Source organism: Stigmatopora argus, chromosome 17 (genome assembly GCF_051989625.1).
Source record: "Stigmatopora argus isolate UIUO_Sarg chromosome 17, RoL_Sarg_1.0, whole genome shotgun sequence".
In the NCBI taxonomy this organism is placed as follows: Eukaryota; Metazoa; Chordata; class Actinopteri; order Syngnathiformes; family Syngnathidae; genus Stigmatopora; species Stigmatopora argus.
Genome location: NC_135403.1, coordinates 7925599 through 7949668, shown reverse-complemented (window position 1 = coordinate 7949668; position 24070 = coordinate 7925599). Strand labels below are relative to the sequence as shown.

At 39.5% G+C, this 24070-nt stretch overlaps 1 protein-coding gene across 3 annotated transcripts in view; it reads left to right on the top strand.

Annotated features, from left to right (window-relative positions):
- The window catches only part of nrp1a (neuropilin 1a), a 46280-nt gene that overhangs the window by 11271 nt on the left and 10939 nt on the right, over positions 1-24070 (top strand). For all 3 annotated transcript variants that reach the window (XM_077624194.1, XM_077624193.1, XM_077624192.1), the window contains exons 5-10: positions 4646-4827; positions 10922-11149; positions 12760-12915; positions 14840-15006; positions 21974-22129; positions 23871-24015. In XM_077624194.1, coding sequence (XP_077480320.1) covers positions 4646-4827; positions 10922-11149; positions 12760-12915; positions 14840-15006; positions 21974-22129; positions 23871-24015 — 1034 coding nt within the window. The remainder of the gene's footprint in view (positions 1-4645; positions 4828-10921; positions 11150-12759; positions 12916-14839; positions 15007-21973; positions 22130-23870; positions 24016-24070) is intronic.

The window sequence follows — 24070 nt, the reverse complement described above, 5'->3', positions numbered from 1 at the left end:
TGTCATACACTCCAGTCCTTGTTGCTCATTACCGCCCAGTTCTGCTCGCAGAAAAGTCTCAGATGGATCATCCAATCTGCATATCAGTTACTTTTTCTTATCTCCCGGGATTTCTTTTTCAAAGTAGATTACAGGGTTCATTTAAGTTGTGTACGGTGCTTCTTTTTTTGAAGCATGCACAACCTAGAATGCAGTTTACATCTATCCGACACCTCCACATTTGTTTGATTTGAATGATAATCCTGCATCGCTCCACTAGGAATGAAATTTTCCCTTTGAAGTGTGATCATAAAACTAGTCTAAATAATCTTAATGCGTTTGTATGTAGTTGGTGATTTTCTTTTTTTGTTTTTATGTTTGTAAAGAAAGCCATTTCATATAGAAACGGGATATATTTGCCTCCCTGTGCCATTTCACGCCCTCCATGCCCTGTTTTTTTTACCCTTGACCTCTCATTGCTTTGGCAATGGCAGATGATCTGGCACCGACCCCTAAGGAGAACTCTCGCTTTGCTCACCTCTGCCTGCTTCTCTCTTCTTTGCAATCAGAGATCCTTTCAAATGTCAAGGTGGGACAAATGATAGCTATTCCTGCATGTAATGGGCCACAGAAATGAGCGAGCACTATCTCCATTTCTTTCTTCTGTTCTTTCATTTTGTTTCTTTCTCTCTCTCTCTTTTCCTCTAGATTGCGCTTTCTTTCTTTGAGCAAACTTGTCATCAGCAATGCAGCATTTAATCGCATTCTCACCTAATGTTTTCATGTTTGCTCATCATACAATAATGGAGTTTAAATAGCCGCTTTCATTAACATGATTGTTGTCATCTACAGAACGCTAGAATTAATGGAAAACTAAAAGATCCAAGATGGCAACATCCATCAGTGATAATTGCTGTTGAGAAGTATGCATAGGCCATAAAACCAGAAACATTGGCAGCTAAAATTGTGTCCCAACTGAGTGTGGCCATGTTGGGGGTGTTCATGCCAAAGAGACCCGATTGATGGGTACAGCTGGGCTTTGGAGGGCGGAGAATTTTCTCTCATTCGCTATCTTCCCAAGCATCCCTGTGGCAATGGCGCGGTGAGCGGAGTAATCACGCCCTTCTTCCCACATTGACAAGGAACCACTTCTGAAAGCACATCATCTCTGATTGGTGGGTGTTTTATGCTGCTGTGCTTGCCACATTCAGACACTTCAACATTGATTTGGGGAGCAGATTGTGATGTAGGCTCACAACAGTGCTTTTTAAAAAATCTATAATAGATGGTATTGTCATGAAATAGTAAATTTGTGCTAAATGTCTTCAAAAAAAAGTCATATGAAATCATTTGATGCACCATTTCAAAGTAGCTTAAGGTATGTTTTATAACACATTGATGAAATTAGACATTAGAATTATTTTCTTCAAGCATTTAGGGTATGGAATAGATCTTGTTATTTGCATGAAAGCTAATGAATTTCATGTATGAAGCAGAATAACACGGAAGGGGAAGTAAGCGAGAAAGACCATTTTATTTAAATCCGGATTCAAACAGGAAAAAAGCACCAACAATCATTTTGTACGAACGTTAATGGTGTTGTGTCGGTGCCCCGAGTGACAGTTTGCGAGCTTGTTGGCCCAACTTTCCTGACAGCTGACAAAAGCTAATTTTCCTCTTCAAGTCTGCTGGGGCCTTCAGACCTGCAAATCAGTTGTAATGGCTCTTCGGCCCTCGTGTTACCCTGAGATGTTTGAGCATGTTGTAGGTAACAAGATTCCATAAGGCAGTTTTTATTTAAGGACAGCTACAGAAAGACAAATGGCACAGACACAATATACTCCAAAACAGAGTCTTTGGGGGGGTCCAAAATGTTTCAGCTTTGTCGGGGCCTGATTAAGAAATCTAGCCTCATATGGACATTTAATATTTGTAGTCAGACTCTGACTGCAGGCAATATAACTGTTAGATTGTCAGGCTGATGGTTTGTTGCCTTCTTTTAGCCTTTGCGAGAATCTCCTAATGTTCTTGTCGACTGCAAGCCAATTGCTTTCTCCATGTGCCTGGAGAAAGAGGCAGGCTAATACATTTGAGTCGGTGAAGCGAAGGTTGTACAGAATTACTTTCACCCCTTTTCCCCTCTGAACACCCCGCTTTTTTTCATTTTAATTTCCCCGTTGGATTGACAAACCATTTTCACTATTAACACTGTGTGTGTATATGTGCAGCTCCAGAGCAGACAAGACAAATAAATAGGCGCTGCGTTTATCTTAATCATATTGTCGCCAGTTATATGCGCAACGTTCAGCACAGTGATATGATGCTACGTGACACCTCAAAGACAAAAATTTTACTTAAACTTGACAGGTTGGGGTATCGACGACATGCTAACCCTGAAACTGAGGGGCCTTTTGGGAGTTAAATTCAGGCTATGTTTGCTTAATCATTATGGATGAGATTAATACATGACCTCTGTCATTTCCGAAGACTCAGGTTTTGAAATAAATCCTTGCAGGTGTAAACGGCACTAGAATAGACAGGAGAAGCTTTTTAGAAGCGTTAAATTGCCCCCCTGAAGCAATTTCAACATAATATCTTCCAGATGATAAGAGTGTAAATGATTTACACAGAGTATGGAGTCTAACGCAGAAATACTGGAGGTCTGGCTGAGACTCATCAAGACCCAATGAAGCTATTTTGGCATATCATACAGACACCATTGTGTCACCCTTCTAAGCACCATCTGAGCTGTTGATGAAAGATTAAAAATGCAATAAACTATTCCTGAAGGTGTGAGGAGCTAATTTGGTCAGTGAACGAGACCTTTTAAAGCTGTTAATATAAAAAAAAACATTGCGTATCTATGTAATGTCTCATTCAGAAAAAAATTGTATTAAAAAACATCTAACCATTTATTATTGGTCCATTTATTTCGAATACAGACAAAAATCTATGGAAACCAATTATGATTTTTAATTTTTTTTTAAATTGTGTTTGATTCAGAAAAATACATTAGTGGGATCAATCAAACCAGCAACGCGTAATTAAACTTGTCACGGAAATAAAGCTTATCTAATAGGCATCACTAACCAAAAACAATTATTTTAGTTCAAGGGATCCTTTAAAGAGAAACTCCCTAAACATTAAATCGCATTATAGGGAGAATAACTTTGTAAATGCCATGTGAATCTGGTAATCGTTTTATTGCATTGGACTTGATAAAGAAGCTGAAACAAAATAGCGCTTGTTAAAGTTGCTCGGGCAAAGCCGTTCCCACAGCTAGGAGGGAAACAAAGAATGAGCAGAAGTTGTAAAGGAGGAAACGGGAAACAAAAAAAATACTCAATGTCTTCGAAAAAACGAAAATAGGTCTCATATCTTGTTGGCTCTAAAATCGCCCTAAAGGAGTAACAATAAGAGAAGAGCAAGTGAGGGAATAACAGTATATGCAGGTTTAAAGATTTACTTTGGATCCTTATTGGTTGCTTACTAGACAAATTGTACACCACTGCTTATAAATGGTGCAGTGCCCATTTTCTTTAAATAAATGCAGTGATTGGCAGGCAACCAGTACAGGGTGTACTGAGTCTCCTATCGGAAAGATGGGATAAGCAGTACGGAAGACGAATGAAGGAAAATCAGCCCTTCCTACTTTGTCATAATATTCCATATCGGAATTGTGAAATGAACCCAAAAATTGTCACTGAATCGCTAAATCTTAACCTGATCATCTGTGAAATAGTTTCACAGAAAAGGACGCAAAACAAGTACAAGTAGATACAAGTTTGGTCCCACTTAAGGGAATTATTTTAAACAGAGCTATGAACATGATCCATTTTTTTCCCTTTCATCTAGGTAAATCCGCAATCATAGAAGAGACCAAATATTTTGACAGTAATTTGGGATTAAGCATACGTATGAAAACAAGTCCCTGTGCCCAGAAGGTGCATATTTATAAAGAGCATTTTGGCAGCCAAACCTATCATTTTGTTTGTAGTCCTAGCCTTAGATTTACAATCTTTTCGTCCGATTTAAATGTCAAGTTAGACCTGGTAACAATGATGCAGTAATAGAGTAATTCTCTAGTAACAATTTGTGACTTCCACTGATCTATTGTCTATATCACTTCTATTCACATTGGTCATGGGAGTGCTTGAGCCTACCCCAACTGACTATTCAATTAAAATTTATCTGCCAAGGATAATAACCGGCATGCGCATATTATTAACCTGAGGCTGTTTGGACCACCCTCAATGATCTCGGCCAACATCTACATACCTCATAGTGTGTCTCTATGCATCATGTCTCCTTTTCCCAGAGTCCTATTTCAAAGCTTATCTGCCTCTAAATCCAGTTCTGACTCAATTAGTCTGCTGTTTCCCCTCTGGTGTTGGAGATCTAAATTCCATCGGCATGTAATTTTTTTGCGTGTGTGGGTATTTAATAGATTTTGCACCTGCTCCTCAGGTTCAGTGCACACAGAAGAAAATGTACATCAACAGTGTTTGAGTTGGTGTGTTGAGTATAGTGGAATTATATTATGATACAGATACACCCTCATCCTCATCCCTGTGCTTTTCCAACAAAATATGTTTGAAAATATCTTCCATTTCTATGCAATTATGGATAAATTACCTATTACACTGATGCTCTTCTCTTCACTCAGGTATGACTACGTGGAAGTTCGAGATGGGTTGGACGAAAGTGGTCAGCTGGTTGGCAAGTACTGTGGAAAGATAGCCCCCTCTCCCGTCGTGTCATCTGGAAACCAGCTGTTCATCAAGTTTGTCTCTGACTACGAGACTCATGGAGCAGGTTTCTCCATACGATATGAGATCTTCAAAACAGGTTGGTAGAAGCGAAACCTTGCATCTTACTATTGCACTAAATTTAAGTGATAAAGTTCAAGGATTTATTTTGGGCAAATGCAGTTTCCAAAGATAAAGAATAACATCTAATTACAACACTTAACTTAGACTCCGGCATCTTTAGAATCTCTGGGATGCCCAAGACTTTCTAATTTGATGCGTTAGTTTTGATGCTGTACCATCCAAACCATGGTATACTTAATTTACACAATTTACACACTATTTATCTGATCAAAAAAAATAATGTAGATGGAGTAAAAGAATAATCCGAGTTGGCAAACGAGATAACAAGCCTGTTTTATTTTTTTCTTGGAGAGAACCAGTGCAACCAATTATTAGGCAGATTTAAAAATGTAAATATGAAGGCATCCGTTCGGATTTTTTTTTGTATAATGCACTCATCACATACTCAGAGGCAACATTTGGAGAATGCCTGCAGCTCCTCTGTTTTAAAGAAAAACGAAGATTAAAACGCATATCTGCAACCACCCTACAGGCAGACTCCACTTACATTAATTAACCTTAGTAGAAATCTATGGGATAGCCTTCATTGACCTCCAAAAGCATGATGGATGGTCCGTAAGGTCCCCTTCATTTTAATCTGTGTATACGCGTCTGTGTCTATCTGTGCATCACCACCTCAGTACAAAGCTGGTGGAGTGTGGCTTCATTTACAAGATCAAAGTGAAACCCCACGCCAACAAACACATACTGCTTGATCCCCCTTGATAGACCAGTGTAATCCACAACATTCTTCCATTGATTAGCGTGGTATGTTCCAATCGAATCTATTATCATAGATTTGATTTGAAATACGTAAGCGGCCAGGCCATGATAGTATTTCAACTACAGATCACATACTTACAGATTTGATATTACATTTGATATTGTTTTTTTAGCAAGGTAAAGGTGCTGCTCATTTAGAGAAGTAGTCCCTTAGTCTTTTCGTTGTTTTCAGTGACATTTGTTGTCCCTAGGAAGTGCGAGTAGTAAAAATTACCGGACACTGTCTACATTCGTATTTTTCTTTGCAATATGTCGAGCATTTAAATAAAGAAAAGTCGGAGAAACAAACCGCCAACAGCTAGATCTATTGGGGAAGTCCCCGTCCCCTCCGCCCTCCATGTACAGAGTTTTACGAACAAACTGTTATTTTTCAGTAGAGCAAAACCCTCATTATGCTATGAATAGACCCCATGTTTTGACTACTGCAGTGTAAGGAGCCAAGAATGAGGCCCCTAGATCAATTAAGAGTGTGGTTTCTTTGACGAAGACAGAGAGCCAAGCCGAGCAAGGAATACAAAGCTAGCTGATTAGCACGTTTTATCAACAATCTGGGTATTAGCTGGGGAAAACATAGGGTTGGCAAACACATGTAGCGTTAATGATGATGCACAGATGATCTGATAATGGCGGAATTGCCAAATTGTGCGTGCCAACAAAGTCACAAAGAAAGAATGCAGGCAGTTTATTACTATGATTAAAGGCTTGGTGATCACAAGATGTCAATCTCCGGGGCTGGCACCACCTTTTGTCACGGGTTAAATGCAACCAAAGGTCACACTTAAGTTAAACATACTCTTGGAGTATAATTATGTAAACACTTTCAATCTACACAGAACTGTTTACGTGAGCATGCATACCCATTTCAACTATAGACTTAAATATATGTTCACAAATACCTCAAATGCGCAAACATTGGTATGCCTGTCCTTCATCACTGAGGGACTGGAAAATGTCTAATAGGAAGAAAGCAGGTTGTTTTGCATCACACTGTGGTTGTTTTCTCATCCGCCCGCATCCGCACCATCCATCCAGCCATCTTAATTAGCATGAGCTATTTAGTTTATAGCCTACAAATTGGCAACCACACTTCACTGAAAAGTCAGGGGAAGTACCACATGATGGAAGTTGAATTATCTTCGATTCACAGACAGAAATTAAGGTTAGGAGATTGAATTGCTTCCTGATGGAATCGTAATAAACAAGGAATTAAAAGGAACGATAATGGAAGGCCTGGAAAGCGTTTTCTGTTTATTAAACTACAATGTAGAGTAGTTCAATTTCCCTCATCAATTTAGTCTAGAACAATTCTGTATTTTTACCCACTACCAATCCAGTTTACGTTTATAAAGTTTATCATTGTTGGCACATCCGGCTCACAATTCTGAGAGAGAGTTCAATCCATGGTGGGATCTGATCTTACTGTGAGGAGTTTGCAAGTTGTCCACATGCCCACGTGGGTTTTCTCCAGTTTCCCCCAAAAAACATTTATGGTAGGCCAGTTGTATGTGTGCATGAATGGTTGTTTGTCTCATTTTACCCCATGATTGGCTGACGGCCCGTTCAGAATAACAATCCCCAAAGTTGGCTGGGATAGTATCCAGCATTCCCTTGACCCTCGTGAGGATAAGCAAAACGGAAAATGAATGAGTTTATTTGAGTAACACATATCATGTTCGTTGTACAGAAGGCAAATCTTTTATTCTTGGCAATAAAATCTCCTTACACGTGCGTATGTTTTTATATATGTTAGCATGCTGGCTCGACATGTGTTTTCCTTTAACAGATTGCCAGTTTGCATACAGCCACATCAAAGCTGGCTGCAGGCCCATTCAAGTGGGCGACGTGGCTTGGATACTACCATTAAAGACCACTCCTGCCCCCTATCAACCGCGTTTAAACTCAAGCTCATCATTACTATTACTCAGAAGCATGACTAAAAAGTCTACTGCAAGTCTGTCTGACATAATGGCTATCTTCGAATTAATACAAATAGTCCTAATTTCAAATGCCTGCTTTACTATCCATTAGCAGTCAGTGTTTTCACTTGCAGACACCTGTGAAAACACACTCAAGGTGTATGTGCCTGTGTGTGTGTGCTAGGTGGGGCTCAGAGGGGGCAAATATAGCAAATGTATCTTTCATGGACGACACGCCCAAGTGCCACAGGTCACATCTGGCATAGAGACATTCTGTCATCATACACATACAAAGAGACGCTTGGCGCATGGAAAAATATAAGACTCCAAGGGCAGCCAGAGGGAGACTGCGGCATTTTACCTCAAGCCCCTTCTCTATTAAGATGTGTCATCCTTCATATTATTGGCCCAGGCGGGTGTGACATCGCAGACACAGCAGAACATTTAAGGGACTTTAAATGCTGTGTCAGAAGTAAAATATGTTAAAGCTTGTATGCATGTGTCACCACATGCATTATGAGTTCATTCTCCATCTGGAATTTAATCTTGGTTAGTGGGGCACGATGACGGAGGGAAGGTCCGAAGCTGCCACCGGGTCGAGAAGTAAGATAATCAATGAGCCTCCTGAGAACTAAATAGAACATAAACATTTTTTATTTACTTACCAGTTGAAGAACAATACCCCTGCCATGATTTGTTGCACAAATACTTTGGGTCAAAGGAAAGTGAGTGATGAACAACTCCAGGGAAAAGTCTGAGAAATACACATGTCCCTTTTACACTATTTGTCCCAGGATATGCCTCGTACGCCTGTGTAAACTAAATACAGATGTAAAAAGGCACGGTGGAATGTTATTCTTTGCTTATGGTAGCAATAACGCATCCATTTTCTGTAAATGGGACAGCTGGTACTCTTGGAATACTCCTACATTAAAGAATATTGGATTGATATAGAGGAGTAGTTGTGCAAAAGTAAAAGGCCATATGTGTTAATGTGCTGGAATGAACTCTACATTTCTCACTATAACATGATTTCTTGCAGCCAATTGGCAGAAAAAAAGAATTTCTAGTCCTTAAGTCCACTGACTCCAGGGTTTTCAAATTTACTTTGTATTACTTGAATCCTTTTTTCTTTTATGAAGCCTATACGGAGTTGTATCCTTCATCACATTATTGCCAATTGAAAATACACATATTATTCAGTTGAGTACATTAAAACGTGCCTCAAAACAGTTGAGCACAAAGGCGTTTATAAAAAATCTTGATCCGTTTAAAGTGTGAAATCAACCAAATAGCACCTGACAGGAATGTTTCGGCCTTTTAAACAAATTTCAATTCCTCTGAATGAACCCTAGTGACATTTGTTTACTCCCCTAACCAGCGCAGAAGACTTAATACAATAAGGAGCTAGAAAGAATCCATTACTGCTACCAATAAATGTTGTAATACACCCAAGATGGAGGTTGTCACTCAGCATTTGGTCTTTTCTATTTCCTGTCATAAACTGCAGTCTGTTAAAAAGCAGTGTTTGGACTGCTGTGGCTTATTCGTCTGCTCGTCTCAGATGTGGTGACGTCTGAGCGTGTGTGTGGCTCTGGGATGAGTTCTGCTGGAGTCATTCCTCACAAATTCCCTTTTTGTTACTTATTTTGACCCTGTGGGTAAATTCCGCCAGGAGAGATACAGACATCTTGGGTGATAAAACAAGCAGACGCTGAGTCAGTTGGGAGGAGGGAGTGGTTACTTGGCTGACAACAGGATATACACTTCCTGTGATGCTGCTTGTCTTCATGCTTCGGCATGCTCTAAAGACTGATGGTGTCACAGGAAAGAGTGACTGTGCTATCAAGCGGATAACAACTTAAACATCAACTATGGAATCTTTCTTCTTTTCTTGGCGGGTATTAACACTGTTAGTCATGAAAAGAAGTGGTCACAGAAGTGGGAGTCACAACCGTTAAAGTATCCATAAGACCGAAAATGGTCTCTCTCTCTCACTACTGTGATTAATAGGAAACAATTACTCAATGCTTATGCCACACAATGGACTTTTAAATTCATTTTTCTAAATGCCAGGTCTCTGTGCACATGAAAATGCATTTAAGACTAGATTGCACTCCAACACCTGTCCACTGTTGTAATTTTATTTTTATTTGCACTGTACCACCGTTACTCTTGGACTATTGAAGTTTTTATTTTCCCGAACATAGGTAATGAATAGAAAGTTAATATAATAAAACACAACATCATACAAAAGGAGGACGACAACAACTAGCTCATTTAATATAGTGGACTATATTTGAATATGAAATGTGCTCTGTCTACTACTGAACAGAGATAAGGTTCCTCACATATTGTGGTGAAAGGTATACAAATTGAGTTACAGAATACAAGAGGAAATGGTGAATATCTTTTACCCGCATTTCCTATGAATTTGACCCAGTCAGAAAAGTTACTCGTCCAACTAAGTGACCTAAGCGTTCTCACATTGTTCTCATTTTCTAGTTCCAAATAGTCATAAAAGCTGTGAAATTGTCCCCCGCTGTTCTCAGAAGCCACATTTTCAATAATGCTCTAAATGTCAACTCTCTAAATTGGTCCTCATCAGGGCTTTCAACTTGAATTAAGAGCAAATCGATGTAGTACTCCCTTTAATTTCTCCATGAGTGGACAGTCAGACGCAGATAGGATTGCCCGAGTTTGTGGCCCAGCAAGATGCCGGAGTGAAAAAAGCATTTTACCGCTTTCATTTCAAGTACAGCCTGCTGGTTTTTATCGAGCAAAAAAATCTTTGTAATTATGTTTTTGGTCAACCCCTTCTGCACCCATCATAAAGGCTGTCAGACTAGTGGGGAAATTATGTTATGCCGGGCACGTTTCTGCCACTAATGGCTCCAAATGATTGCCCTAACTGTATGCCTTTAGTGAGGCAGGGTCAATCCCAATCTACTTTTATGCTTGGATAGAGGACATTCATTCATTCATCCATTTTCACTCTGAATTGGTGGCCAGCCAATCGCAGGGCACAAGGAGACAGGCAACCATCCACACTCACACTAACACATTAGGGCAATTTAGAGGGTTCAACCAGCCTACCATGCATGTTTTTGGGATGTGGGAGGAAACCGGAGCACCTGGAGAAAACCCACGCAAGCCCGGGAAGAACATGCAAACTCCACACAATGTATTAATATCAAGTTTGTTGGGAATTGTAATCATTCTAAAATGAGGATAATGCAGGAAACAGTGCAAGAGTAAGCCTTTAAAAAAATGCCAAAACGTTGTCAAATAGCACTTTTAATGTTTAGGTTTAATTTTATGTCTTTGGCTGTAGTTTACCATTAGTGTGAACCATCCTTTTCTTTCTTGCAGGTCCCGAATGTTCTAGAAACTTCACGTCCAACAGTGGTGTTATAAAATCTCCAGGCTTTCCAGAAAAGTACCCCAACAACCTCGACTGTGCTTTCATGATATTTGCCCCAAAGATGTCCGAAATTATCTTGGAGTTTGAGACCTTTGAGTTGGAGCCTGACCCAACGCCTCCTACTGGTGTCTTTTGCCGTTATGACCGTCTGGAGATCTGGGATGGCTTTCCTGGAGGTGAGCGCTTCTCTTTGCAGCTTTCAGAAAACGTTTCACTACCCATTTTTCTTTTTCCAATCTATTTTTATTTCACATCACAATCGTCCAGTATTATACCGTATGTGTTCTATATTGTGTCTTGCTTGTAGATGTCTGGACACAGAACCTTTGTATTGATGCCAAATAATTACCAAATTTAAATACATAGGCTTACTTGGTTTTGAAAAAGCTATCATGATGAGAAAGTAGGAAAAAAACATGACTCAGGAGTCTCAGCTCACTATGTCACACAGGCAAGTAATCTCTTGTCAGGGAAACACTGGACAACACCACGTCAGACTGCCATGAAGTGTTTTTTGTATGTGATAGACAGCTCTGACAAACAACAAACAACTGAAGGGGAGAAAGTGTCTGCTTTTTTGCTCGATCCAGAGGTGGCTGCTCTAGTGCATTACCACAAGAGATGAAACAACAATGCCGACAAGAGTACTACATATAGAACTATATAACCATCAGTTCTTAAAACTGTAAGAACATTTTTCCCACATAGCACTAGGTTGCCATCGTGCTAGGGCTATCATAAAAGCACCCAAAAATGGTGACACTTATACAACAGATACTTGGGTTCTAAAGATTAATCTGGGCTGTCACTGGTGCACCCCTAAAAATCCCTGGGGCCTAGCATTTTCCTTTTATCCATCAGATGGACAGGGGGCCGTGTTGGGATGACAGCCGGCTGCAGGGAGGTTGTACTGTCTCTTGCCACTGCTCACAGCATTAAAAATCACAGATAAGCCACAGGTCTCTGCGCACCAACATTCTTCCAAAGGTGCATGGATCATAGCACACAAGACACACAGAGCAAGGTCATTGTACTTGTTTGCTATCACCTCCCACTGCTGTTAACATTTCCACCTCTATGCCATTTTTCTCTGTGCTTGCCAGAACGGGCCCCACATGAGGCCTTATTGCTTTGTCTTTTACAATTTCTCTTTTGTGTCTACTTGTTCTCAACGCGTTTCTCTTTTTTTACTCCCAAAAGAGACCCGGACATGGCAGTTTTTTGTTGTTGTTGTTTTTACTCTGGTGTTGACAGCAATAAGAAACATGCTTAGCCGGTGGGAAAGGTCGGAGTTATTTACAACCCACAAAAAGACAATGATCACAGGAACTTAACTTCACCAAGTAGGTCATGGAATGCTGTAACCTTTAAGGTTATTGTAGCATTCCATAGTAGTGGTCAAATAGGTTTAGTGGTGGGTGCTGCAGCTGCAATTATTGGAATAAGGTGTCTTTTAATTTCACTGTTCCTGCTATGAGATAACAAACTTAAATAGCCATCCTAACTTTGTTGTCATGATAAAACAAGACGAGAACTAGCTAATTTCAAATGCTGTTTAAAGAAAAAAGTTCTTACCATCTGGACTGAGCCCAAGTCTATTGCAGTGATTTTTTTTAAAAAGGCCAATTTAATTTTTAAGCATTTGGATTTTGACTTCTGTTTTTTGGCCTAGGGCTGCATTATCAACTCCATTGCAAGTGCAGTCCCTAGGGACAATGAAACCATGATAATGATAATTTCACTCCATTTTTTTCCTAAAAAACCTCCACCCATTTTTTTCCTTTAGTTGGACCATACATTGGCAGGTACTGTGGACAGAACACACCAGGCAGAATCATTTCTTACACCGGCATCTTGGCACTTACAATCAACACCGACAGTGCCATTGCCAAGGAGGGATTTTCTGCCAACTTCACAGTCATCGAAAGGACTGTTCCTGAGGGTAAGTTGCCATAAACACACTAGAAAATAAGATTAACTTGGATGTCAGCAAAGAAACAGACATAGCAAAACACAGAAAATAAGAATCTTATCATTGCAGTTCCAGAAAAAAATCACTGCCAAAGGAATTTTCTGAATACAAAATAGCAGCTGAGAATACACCTGGCCTTCATTTGATTGGTAGTTCATTACCAAAGATGAGGTGTTTAGAAAAAAATGCAAACTTAACTAAACAAAAAGAAACTCCTACTGTTTACTGGTGGAATGTGTTTTTTAAGTCCCAAATGGACACAAAACAGGTCCAGACATGACCCATAATTTGGAATCTCCATTTTGTAAATACTATCCATCACACGTCTGGTATTTTAAGATGCGGCATTGCAGTCACTTAGCGTGACCTCCTGACCTCTATTTTGGAGGGGGAAAAAACCTTCCCACTTAAACATTTCATTAAGAAAGACGGAGCAGCTCGAAGTCATAAATCTATCCAGAGGCCAAAGACCACCCGACACACTCACACACAAAGTGTGGCTTTGACTCGCACAGGAGATGTCTGACATTAAACAAATCTACTAATCACCTCCAAAAGATTTTGCCTTGCCCTAAGGAGACAGAAAGACTGCAAACATGCATAACAAATCAGCAAGTTGTTGTGATATCATTATTTGATGATTTCCTCTAAGCTACTTAGGTTGCCCTAATCGCACATCTTGGATCAGATGGCATATTGACAACTTGGCAGAAAAGCAGACTTAAGCTGATGCGATGGCAAGACAGTCTTCCCTTTTTGTTATTACTTGCTAACAGCAACGGTTGACTGGAAATAGCTGAAAGTCATTGATCGAAGTGATAAGGTTGATGAAAGGCAAGACTTTTCTTATACGTACTCTTAACACCTGAGATCACATTTATCACATTCATTTCCTTTGAGGTTATAATTCTATGCTATGTGATGCTTCACAGCTCACCAGATCAGGATGTGCAAATGGTTACAAACAAACAACCCTTTGTGTTTCGCCCAGTCAGTAAAGTTCAAGACCTGATAATTCCGTTTGACAAGACTAGACAGATTTTAAAAAAGTAGTGAGATTGAGTATAGTAGTAGAACAATATTTGTTGTCACAGTGAGATGCCAATGTGCATGACCGCACATCTAAAGTTAATTTGAATCGCTTAAAACCGAATGTGCCTTACCTATTGTACTAACGGTATGCAGCCATGCTGACACACACAGAGATTCTGTGCTTTGAATGACCATTACAATGGTGCCGCCTGTAGAGGTGTCAGAATGTCTGACCTCCATGGGTTAACTGAGCCGACCGCAACCTGACCCATCGGAATCTGTAACCACGGAGCCCGGCATGTTTGGAAAAGGCTGCCCCGTGTCAACACAAAACAACATAAAACATCCCTGAACCTGGGTGGTGGGTCATTTTAATTGTAATTTACAACACCAAGGAACGGATAGTAAATTAACCTAAACTCTCCCATGAGACCAAGTCAAAAAGAATAATGTGATGCAAAAAAGGTACTGCAGATGAGGGAAGCAGATCCAGTCTGTAGCAAAAAAAAAGTAGTCTGAAAGAAATTTGAAGGCATAAAAAAAGACAAACTTAGCCTGTACTTAATATTTCATGGAGACATTTTTACTTCTTAATGCAGACCACTTCCAGTATGTAGCCATTACAACCCGGGGAGAATGAAAACAGCAGGGATTTACTGAAGCATCTATGATGGAAAGTTCTTTTCCGGACATCAGCACTCAGTGCTTGATATGTGTTGCTGTCCTCCCCTTAGATGAGCTCTGAAGTTGAAAGGCAGTGAAGACCCATGCTAGGTCTAATGTATGACAGCACAGCGCTTAGCAAGCAAATAAATATCTCTTACTCTCTCCCATTTTCAATTTCTCAACTTTCCTTTCTCAGATTTTGACTGCAGTGACCCCTTGGGAATGGAATCGGGTGAGATAACATCTGACCAAATTGTGGCCTCATCCCAGTACAATCCCAGCTGGTCCCCCGAGCGCTCTCGACTCAACTACTATGAAAATGCATGGACCCCTGCACAGGACTCAAACAAGGAGTGGATACAGGTAAGAAAATTCATCATTAAGAGATAGAAATTACATCGATATGCCACAGAGTTGAAAATCAAGCCTGATAAGAGTTTCCAATTTATACCTAGGAATGCCAAGGGAAATGTATTCCAACATTGCACTAGTATGGAGTTTGGGTCAGAGCATGTCACACGTGGCTTTGAAAAATATTCATGAAAAGATAAGGTTGAATACTTTTCATGTTCCTCTGGCTCTGAGTCTTACCTATATTCTTTCACTATTCCGCGATAACAGCAAATTAGGATTTTGAGAGGGCAGTCCTGCTAAACATAAACTTTGGCAGCCTTTTTTTTACACAGAAAAATAACCTTAATGTATTGTTTTTAAAAAATATGGTTTCATCTGCTGCCATATGCGAACAATCTGGCTCACAAAGGAACTGTTATCGTCCAGCTTTTAATGGTAAAACAGTCACGTACCACAAGTCCACTCGCACTACAAGTGCCTTCAGTTACTGAGTCCGAGCACTACCTGAATGCTAATGGGGCATGTTTGATTTATTATCTGAAGTCCCTTCAGGCCTTGTAAATTCCCAGACTCTTTTTCTTTTTCGTTTTTCTTCCGTTTTTTCCCCCGGTGCTCTCTGCTCCTTTGCTGAAAAGTTTGGCCCCATCATATTCCTAAGAGGATGAATAATAGAGCCAACCACAAGACAAATATTTACTTTTGGAGAACCACTAGCAAGCTTTTCCTTTTATTATTGCAGTCAAATTATTGTCTTGGGATCTCACAATGCTCCTTCAGACTAATTTAATCAGCGAGAGAATGTGTATATGTGTGCTCTCCCATGCATGTGTCCTTTTTTGGTGGGTACTTTTGGATTTGTGCTTTATTGTTCTGGAAGTAGTCCACTTTTTTCCCGTACAAGAACAACGCACAAGTCTGAGTGGACCAGGAAGGGAACATACGTACTTCCCCGTATAGCCACAAAACTGCCATATTTGTACAACATGACTTTTTTTCCGATAGTCATCAGTTAAAGTACATTTGCTGAAATCTTCAATAGAGAATCAGAGAAACTACAGCGGTTATTTTCCCATAAAAAAGACTGGATAAGATTTAACCGGCTAAAAACATGAAAATTGAGCCCCCCTAAAAATATATATTGCAGTTTTTAAAAAGTATTCATTGTTTTATGGGTCTAGATTTCAGCTTCCATATTTTTTTTTACCCAAGTGCAAGAATTCCATCTCTAATGTATTAATAATGAATAATGCTGAAAGGTTGTGCTGGGTTTCTTTGGGCTGCTTATTACCAATTTATGACGGAGCATTGGTGGTTATCATGCACATGGAGAAATAAGACAATTATGAAAGTAGTTCGGAAGCTGCATGAATAAGGTGCTTACACTATTTGGCTCTGCTAACTAAGGATGACAACAGCCTCTTGAGCACTCAATCCCACTGTGCCTCTTTTCCAGCGGAAAGATCCGCACAATGATTTGTTGTCACTTGAGACTGGATTCCCTCGTTATACATTATTGATCATGTCGAAAATTTGATTTGGCAGTAAAAAGTAGATTCTAAAAGGGATACACTCTAATGGGTCTGCTTAGTTTCTCTATACTAATCAGATCAAAACGCTTCTAATGTTTAAGCTAACGAAAGAGCCTCGTCTGTGGTTGTCATGCAATTTGTGCACACGAAGCACTTCTGATGAGCGTTTTGATTACGAGCCCAATTATCACAAGTGGTATTAAAAGAGTGGAATTTGTTTTTCTGCTTTTTTTACTCCATCTGTGGTGACGCAACAGGGTCAGTCGCCTCATGGCACGAACAAATCATCTCAGTGCACAGTGAGATGTGTCACATCCATTCATTATTTACATCATTATCATTCTCTGGGTCTGGTTGGTTTTATAATTCATGATATGGAACCTTTATGTTCCTGGATATGTTTACTTTATCTGCTCTTACCTCATCGATTTTTTTTTTATCAGTGCCTCAGTATAACCTAAGGACAGTAATTACAGTCTTATGTAGTTTGAGCAACTAGAGCTGAGTTAACACTTTTATTAATCAGCTCTTTTGTGTATACAACGATAGGCAAATGTGGCAGCAAAGATAGAGGTGATAATCCTTTGAAACAAGACTTTATTTTCTTGTTTGCTCGAGCTCACGCTCTACCTACTTCACTAGTCAACCCACCTCTTTCTTATTCCTCATTAAAATTCAAGTCTGCAGAAGAGCATGAAGGTGGGAGATTTGTGCTTATTATCCTCCTGTATGCGCCAATGTGTTCTTTGAAGCCTAAGAGGATGAACAGCAGGAGTCTCTCCAGCAGGTTGAAGTGAAAATGAATTAGCCTACACCCCAGACTTCGCAGCTCACGGCCTGATCATCGCCTTTATGGAGTCAGGGTAGTACCAGAAGGGAAAACTTGATTAACACTTAGCATTGTCAAGAAAACACTGCATTTGCACATTGTAGAGCAGAACGCGGTGGCCTGAGGAACTAAGGGTTCCTTGGGAATATAATGGGGTAAATTACTAAGGATCTGAAAGCATATTACAGAGAAAGGATCTGATGGTCACAAAGAGTCACTGGAGTGTCTGAATGATTGAATGAAAGGAGGACCAGGTCGCTGTCAGGCAGCTGCCATTGATTGCACGCGCACATAACATTAATAATTAACACCGTCTTGGAGAAAGCCCAACTGTCAATACTTAAAAGCCTTTTTATTGAACAACTCACAATGGCCATATTATACATAGTAGCATATGTGGCATGGCATACAGTAGGTTTTTATGCTTGATGAGTCACATCTATAATTTATCCTCAATAGTTCTATCTGCTGCATCTATTTCAGCATGCTCTATCTGGTAGTCTCATTGGTTTTTATAGCCGTCAATGTCTTCACAAGTAAATTGTTTAATCACAAAAGGAAATGACTTTTACTTGCTTGCAGTATATGGATGATGGCAACTTAATTTAATTTGATGATGCTTTTAAAGTAAGTTAAAAAGCTGAACATGCCGCAGGTTTACTATTTAAGGGCAACCGGGGATAGGGAATGTTTACTCTATATGCAAATATACAATCATGGTATTTATTTCCTTGCTTTGTTTTGCACATTTTGGAAATGGCGTCCTGATTTGTTAACCGGTTTGGGCTGACTTTTCTGTGTCGCTCTGTAAAGAAAACAGCACTGAAAATGTGGTCCACTTTGAAAAGATAACAGGTTGCGTTTTGATTATTTCCCTGACCAAACAACCTCTAATTGCTTACTTCCCTATACACAATTAAACAGTTAGAAAAAACATATTTATGTTATTTAATTCATACAAGAGGAAGTTAAGCAACTATCAGTTATCTAGTTGTCTAGTTTCCCCTCATTTTCTATAAAGGCGTTCAGTTAGCAAAGACTACCGATTTGCAGTTCCTTTAATCCTTATGACACCACAAATGAAGGATAATTACAATGGTATCAAGGGTAAAAAAAAAATTGGACCTGATAATTAACCATAATAGATCCTTTGAACCAGTTTGTAATAAGAAAAAAGTCAGCTCATGATTAGTGTCATGCGTTAAATGGTCAGCTGCATATTATGGGAAGGAGTCATCAAGCAGCTGCCAGACGTGACATATACCTCCAGGTCGCTTTCCTTTCCTGTCCAATGAACGTGTCATTGTTTCATAATCATGACTCAGAGCTGTAGTGAATACAGATGTGTCATGGTTGGTAATAACAATGAAGCCCTCACAATCATTAAAAATCACAGAGACCTAATAAATACTCCTCGAAGTTTTACAAGCTCACTAAAACAATATTTCAACATTATTATATTTGGAGTCATAAAATGTTCTACTTTTGCCAAGATAATAATGCTCTTTCAACAACCGTTATCGTTGTCTTTCTTCGCAAGGTTATGATGTGATGAATGTGTATTATTTCCCTTATTTAGGTACATGATATTAAAACATGAAAACAGATTGAATCATGAGGAATTAGTATTGATGTAGCTTTTACAATTAAATTGCTCACATAGTACTTTTGTAACCCACAAAAATGTAGCAATTTGGTATGCAATATTACTTGTGAGACTAATGCGCCGCTCTCTCTGAGAAAATAAGATTACTAGGGCAATGAATTGGAAGACATACATAATTTAAGGTTTCCTGAAAGGTGCAGTTTCTAAAAATAAATCCTAATAATGTCAGGAGAATATTGGAATAAACGTGACATGGTGGGGCCGGTCTTGGGCCTTTACGGTCCTTGAGTAATACTTTTTATTCAAGATTGTTAATAGAAGTAGAGGAGAGTCCGAAAACCATGGCAAAACGGCTGTTCCTAGGTAATTAAAACAATATGAGGCAAAACATGCTGCTTGCATATTAGCTCGCTAAAACAAAATTGCCATATTTTTCCTGTTATCGAAGAATTAGTTTGGGTTCAATAGAATGTAAGATCTTTCATGGGACAAAACATTTCCAGAAGTTATGTTCTATGTCCACCAGCTGCTTTTTGTCGACTTTGAAGCTCTGTTTTGGTTTTTAAAAAAAATATTTCAAAAGTTGGTGTTTTTCCTCCAGAGTTCACACTGTTGGCTTTTTGTCAGCTCAATTATAAACCAATCAAGCATGAAGAGAGAGATACCACCCCAAAAAGTATTTTATCATTTTCTTATGCTGCATTCATGCAACAATGACTATAATCAATGTGGGAAAACATGCATATCAAGTATCTTTAATAATGGCAAGAATCTTCAACCAAACTGCTCCAAGTACTTTATAACTTTTATATTTATTGCTAACAACACCTCAATCTACCTCATCCAAATATGTAATGTGGATTAAAAGTACTTTGATCTACTTGCTTGTCATTACAAGCCTGACCACAAGATAATTTCCTTCCACCCATTGCAACACTCTTAACGTTTCGGTTTGCCTCAAAACTTGTTTATTACAAAGATGTTTTCAGGCCACACAGTAAGAGCACAAGTCAAATTATTAATGCAAGGGTAATTTCCTTTAATGTGTCACTGTATACTTTCTACAGGCCTTTATTTCTGTTGAAGGGTGTGGACTATGATTCTGGGTAACCTCCACCCAGAATCGAAAAAGCCCCCAATTTCTTGTCACTTTTTGCCCGGTCTTTGTCAAATGAGTCACTCAGTCATACACTGCAAGTATGTTTTTTTTTTCCTTTTAATGTTAAAAAAATAAAATAAAAGTAATCTCCTCGTGTACAGACTGAAGTAGTTGCTTAAAAAACTTTCACTCATTGTTATTTTGGTCTGTTTGTTGTTACTGAGGCCCCTGGGTTGTGGAATGCAAGCAGGCAGACAGTCTTCTCTGCTCCTGACCCACGTAACCTTGGTCTGTTAGTGCAACCGCTACCTTGTTGTTCTTCCTCTAACAAGCAGCCATTAATAAATCATGCTTTGCCCATTATCCAGGACCCTACTGTCTGCAAGTCTATATGACAGTGATCCACTGTAGACCCCACTGTGTTCACCTTTTACATCTTCTAAGCTAACTAACCCAGTACAAAACCATGTAAAATAGTGTCAATTTCTTGACAGTACAGATAGGTTATATGTGGCATACATTACTTGAAGGTGAAAGGCTTGTAATGCTTGTTAAAAAGAGAGACTAGACCTCTACGACAAGCACAATTTTCTCTCCATCTCCAAAGGAAATCAGTTGTTCTAATCCCAATCTCTACCTGTGCAATGCAATAATTTCTCATTAATGTATTTAGTCTGTCAAAATTGAATTGCAGATTATTAAGAAACGTACATTTAAAAAGCTTTCAGTTAGCACACAGTACCATTCAGTTGTGGGTTGTCCCATAGGATTTGTCACCATTTTTAGCCATGGGGTATCTGATTATCTCTTGCTGGTTGTTTTGTGGTTGTATATCCCAAAAGCAAAATTATAGAACTTTTACGTAAGTCTCGAGTATCAATCACACCATATAGTAAATGCATCAGTAAGAGTTGTGTTTTTTTAGAATAGCGGATGTCCTTGCCACATGAACAGATGCCTCATAAGGGTTTGTGTGGTCTTCTTTTCCTGAAAGTCATGGTCATGGTTGTGATCATCATGATGGTTGGCAGGCACAAGCTGTGATTCTGTTTAAGGTCTGGGGCAACCCAATGACTAACTTTGATGAGCATCGGCTCTGAAAATGTATACATGTGACAAATACATAAAAAACAGACATCCACCCGCACACTCACTCCCTCTTCTCCAGATATTCAAAAAGACTTGAGGTTGTAATTACTGCCAAGGTGCATCAACAAAGTATTGTTGAGCAAACTTTGTAGTTGTGTACATGTTTTTTTTTTTTTTAGTTGAATTTATATTGCCCAAAAAGGATGTTAATGTTTGTGGAGGTTATTACAATTTTACAAAGGCTCCTACATTTAAAAAAGTGAATTATTTGAGGTTGTATTGCATGTTATACTTTGCTTTTTACACATGCTGAAAGCCTGTCGGGTTGCCTCTCAAGTTTTTGTTGTCGTTGTTCTTCTTCTTGTGTACACTAACTTTAAAGTCCTAAGACTCCATCATTCATGAACCAATTGTCTTGAAACTTGTTATGAGTGGTTATTTATTGATAGTCGGAGCACATTTTAATTTTTGGGGTATCAAATCTGATTAATTAGCTGCAGAGTACTGCATGGCCTGTAGGGTACAAGTAAGACAATGCGTGCAAAACCTTCAGCCTTTTGTTTAGTGTAGCTTACTCATGTTTGGTATTGGTGAATTTGAATTTGATCTCATTGTACAGCTTGCTTCCTAAGTGCTTACATTTTTATCCAATAAGCATTCACAAGAGGAAATTAAGACTTCATCCTGAAAACTTAATTAATGAATGCATATATTTTCATTACATGTTATTAAATTCCAAGACTTGGAACACACAACATTTAGGGGGGGCAAGTATTAAATATCTTACTTGAATCTGCATCTTGTTCTGATTTTCTACTTGGCAGGTGGACCTTGGATTCCTACGGTTTGTCTCAGCCATCGGTACCCAGGGAGCGGTTTCGCAGGAGACTCAGAGGACTTATTTTGTAAAGTCCTACAAAGTCGATGTCAGTTCAAACGGAGACGATTGGATCACACTAAAGGAGGGCTCAAAACAAAAGGTAATCAGGGTCATCAAATGTTTAAAATTAGCGTCATTTGATATGTTATCATAATATACTAGATCATAGTATTTCAAGTTACAGCCCCAGTACATCGTTCAAAGGTTGACAGTATGGTAATGATATCTCTCTAATGCTCAAGATATAGATACCAGCAACATTAGGAATATCCCAATTCAAACTGTCCAGCTGATTTGAATTATGGTCTTGTGTGTGTTGCTTTCAAGCACCACAAAATGGGAAATACCCTGTCATATGTGCTCTAACGTGTAATTATGTACTCTGTTCCGTGTGGTCATGTAGCCACTGCACGTGTGTAAGCGGTCAACTTTAACAGAGCATGCTCATAGTAACTGTAGATGGGAAGAGTTTCCAAGGAATGTTGTTTGTTTTGGGCTGCGATCAGCTTGTTAAAGGGACAGCGGTGACAAAGGATTTGACAACAACACTGTAATGGAAGGGTTGTTGAGGGTGTCATGTTTGAGCAGCTGGTGAAGGCAGATTTAGGAGAGTTGGAATGGTATGAGCGGTGTATCCAATGATTGCTGATCAGATGCTGAACCAGTTGGTTTTTGCCCATCTGGATGCAACCAACAAAGTGGGTGTCCACTTGGTGATTGAGGTATGTTTGAGATGTAAATACTTTGGTAAGAGTGTGGAAGCGACACTGTCTCAACAGAAATAGGGCTTCCAAACGATCACGTTTGTGCACACAGACCACTGGGTTTGCTTCCTTTTTGTCCTCTCTTAAGTACACTGACCCTTGTGTGTAAAGTGCAAGGTGCCACAGAAAGACTCGGTCGGTTGGCCATGTGTTTTTTTCCATAGTCTAAAGTGCTTCTGTAGAGAATGGGCACCATTTACTGCCTGCTGAGTTTGCAGTTATGAGCTCTAGAAAAAGCAAGCGGGGGGGAGAGTGACGACATTTGGGAGAGTTCATGACTTTGTAACCGAGTCCCTTAGCGGTGTGAGTGCCTTCCTGGCATGTTTGATAGTGCATGGGCTAAAGACTAAGCCCTTGCATCATGTTCTCAGTCATGCAAAATTAGCCGGGCTTCAATATATTTTTCTATCAGTCCCACCATGCTTTTCTCTGCTGGATTGCTCTGGGCTATGAGTGCTGAGTTCAGGAGGTTAGAGGATAGTATGGTCACTGGTGAGATTCAATTACCCAGAATGAACTGTGATGGACTGTTCAGAGTTGATTGGCTGGGTGGTCAGCTCCCGTATTTGGTGCTAGTAAACTGACTGTGTACCCTAGGGCAAAACTGTGACATCCCTGAACTTTACATAAGACACTGCAGAAAGACAGCCGCAGATGTACAGCGAAATGACAGAAAAGGGGCATTTGCAAATACCTTCTCCAGTTTTACAGGCCATATCCCACATGTGGTGCACAGGAGACAGGAGAACTATTTATGAGTCACCTATAGTCATGAATTTTACTCATGCAACCAAAACACTGGATTTGCTGTCATGGTGATGCTCACTTTAAGGCTATTGATGGAATCCTAATGGTTTTTCTATTATATAAATTTGAATATCATTGAATCATTATATCACTGCAGTAATTATACTGTATTATGTTATACGTAATTGTAAGGATTGCATTTTTTGTGTCCAATTTATAATGAGGCATCTGGACGATGATGACATCACCCATGTTTGGTTCTTTAGTACACCTTGAGGGTAATTGTAGCAAGTGCATACCATGATCTTCTTCACGTTTTCTGACTTTCAGGTTTTTCAGGGTAACACTAACCCAACAGATATTGCCAAGACGATGATGCCCAAACCCACTCTGACACGCTTTATCCGCATCCGTCCTGTTACCTGGGAAACAGGCATTGCAGTGCGCTTTGAAGTGTATGGATGCAAGATATCAGGTTAGTAGAGTGGCGATTCATTCTGACCGAAAAGCTTATAAAAACACCCTCTGCT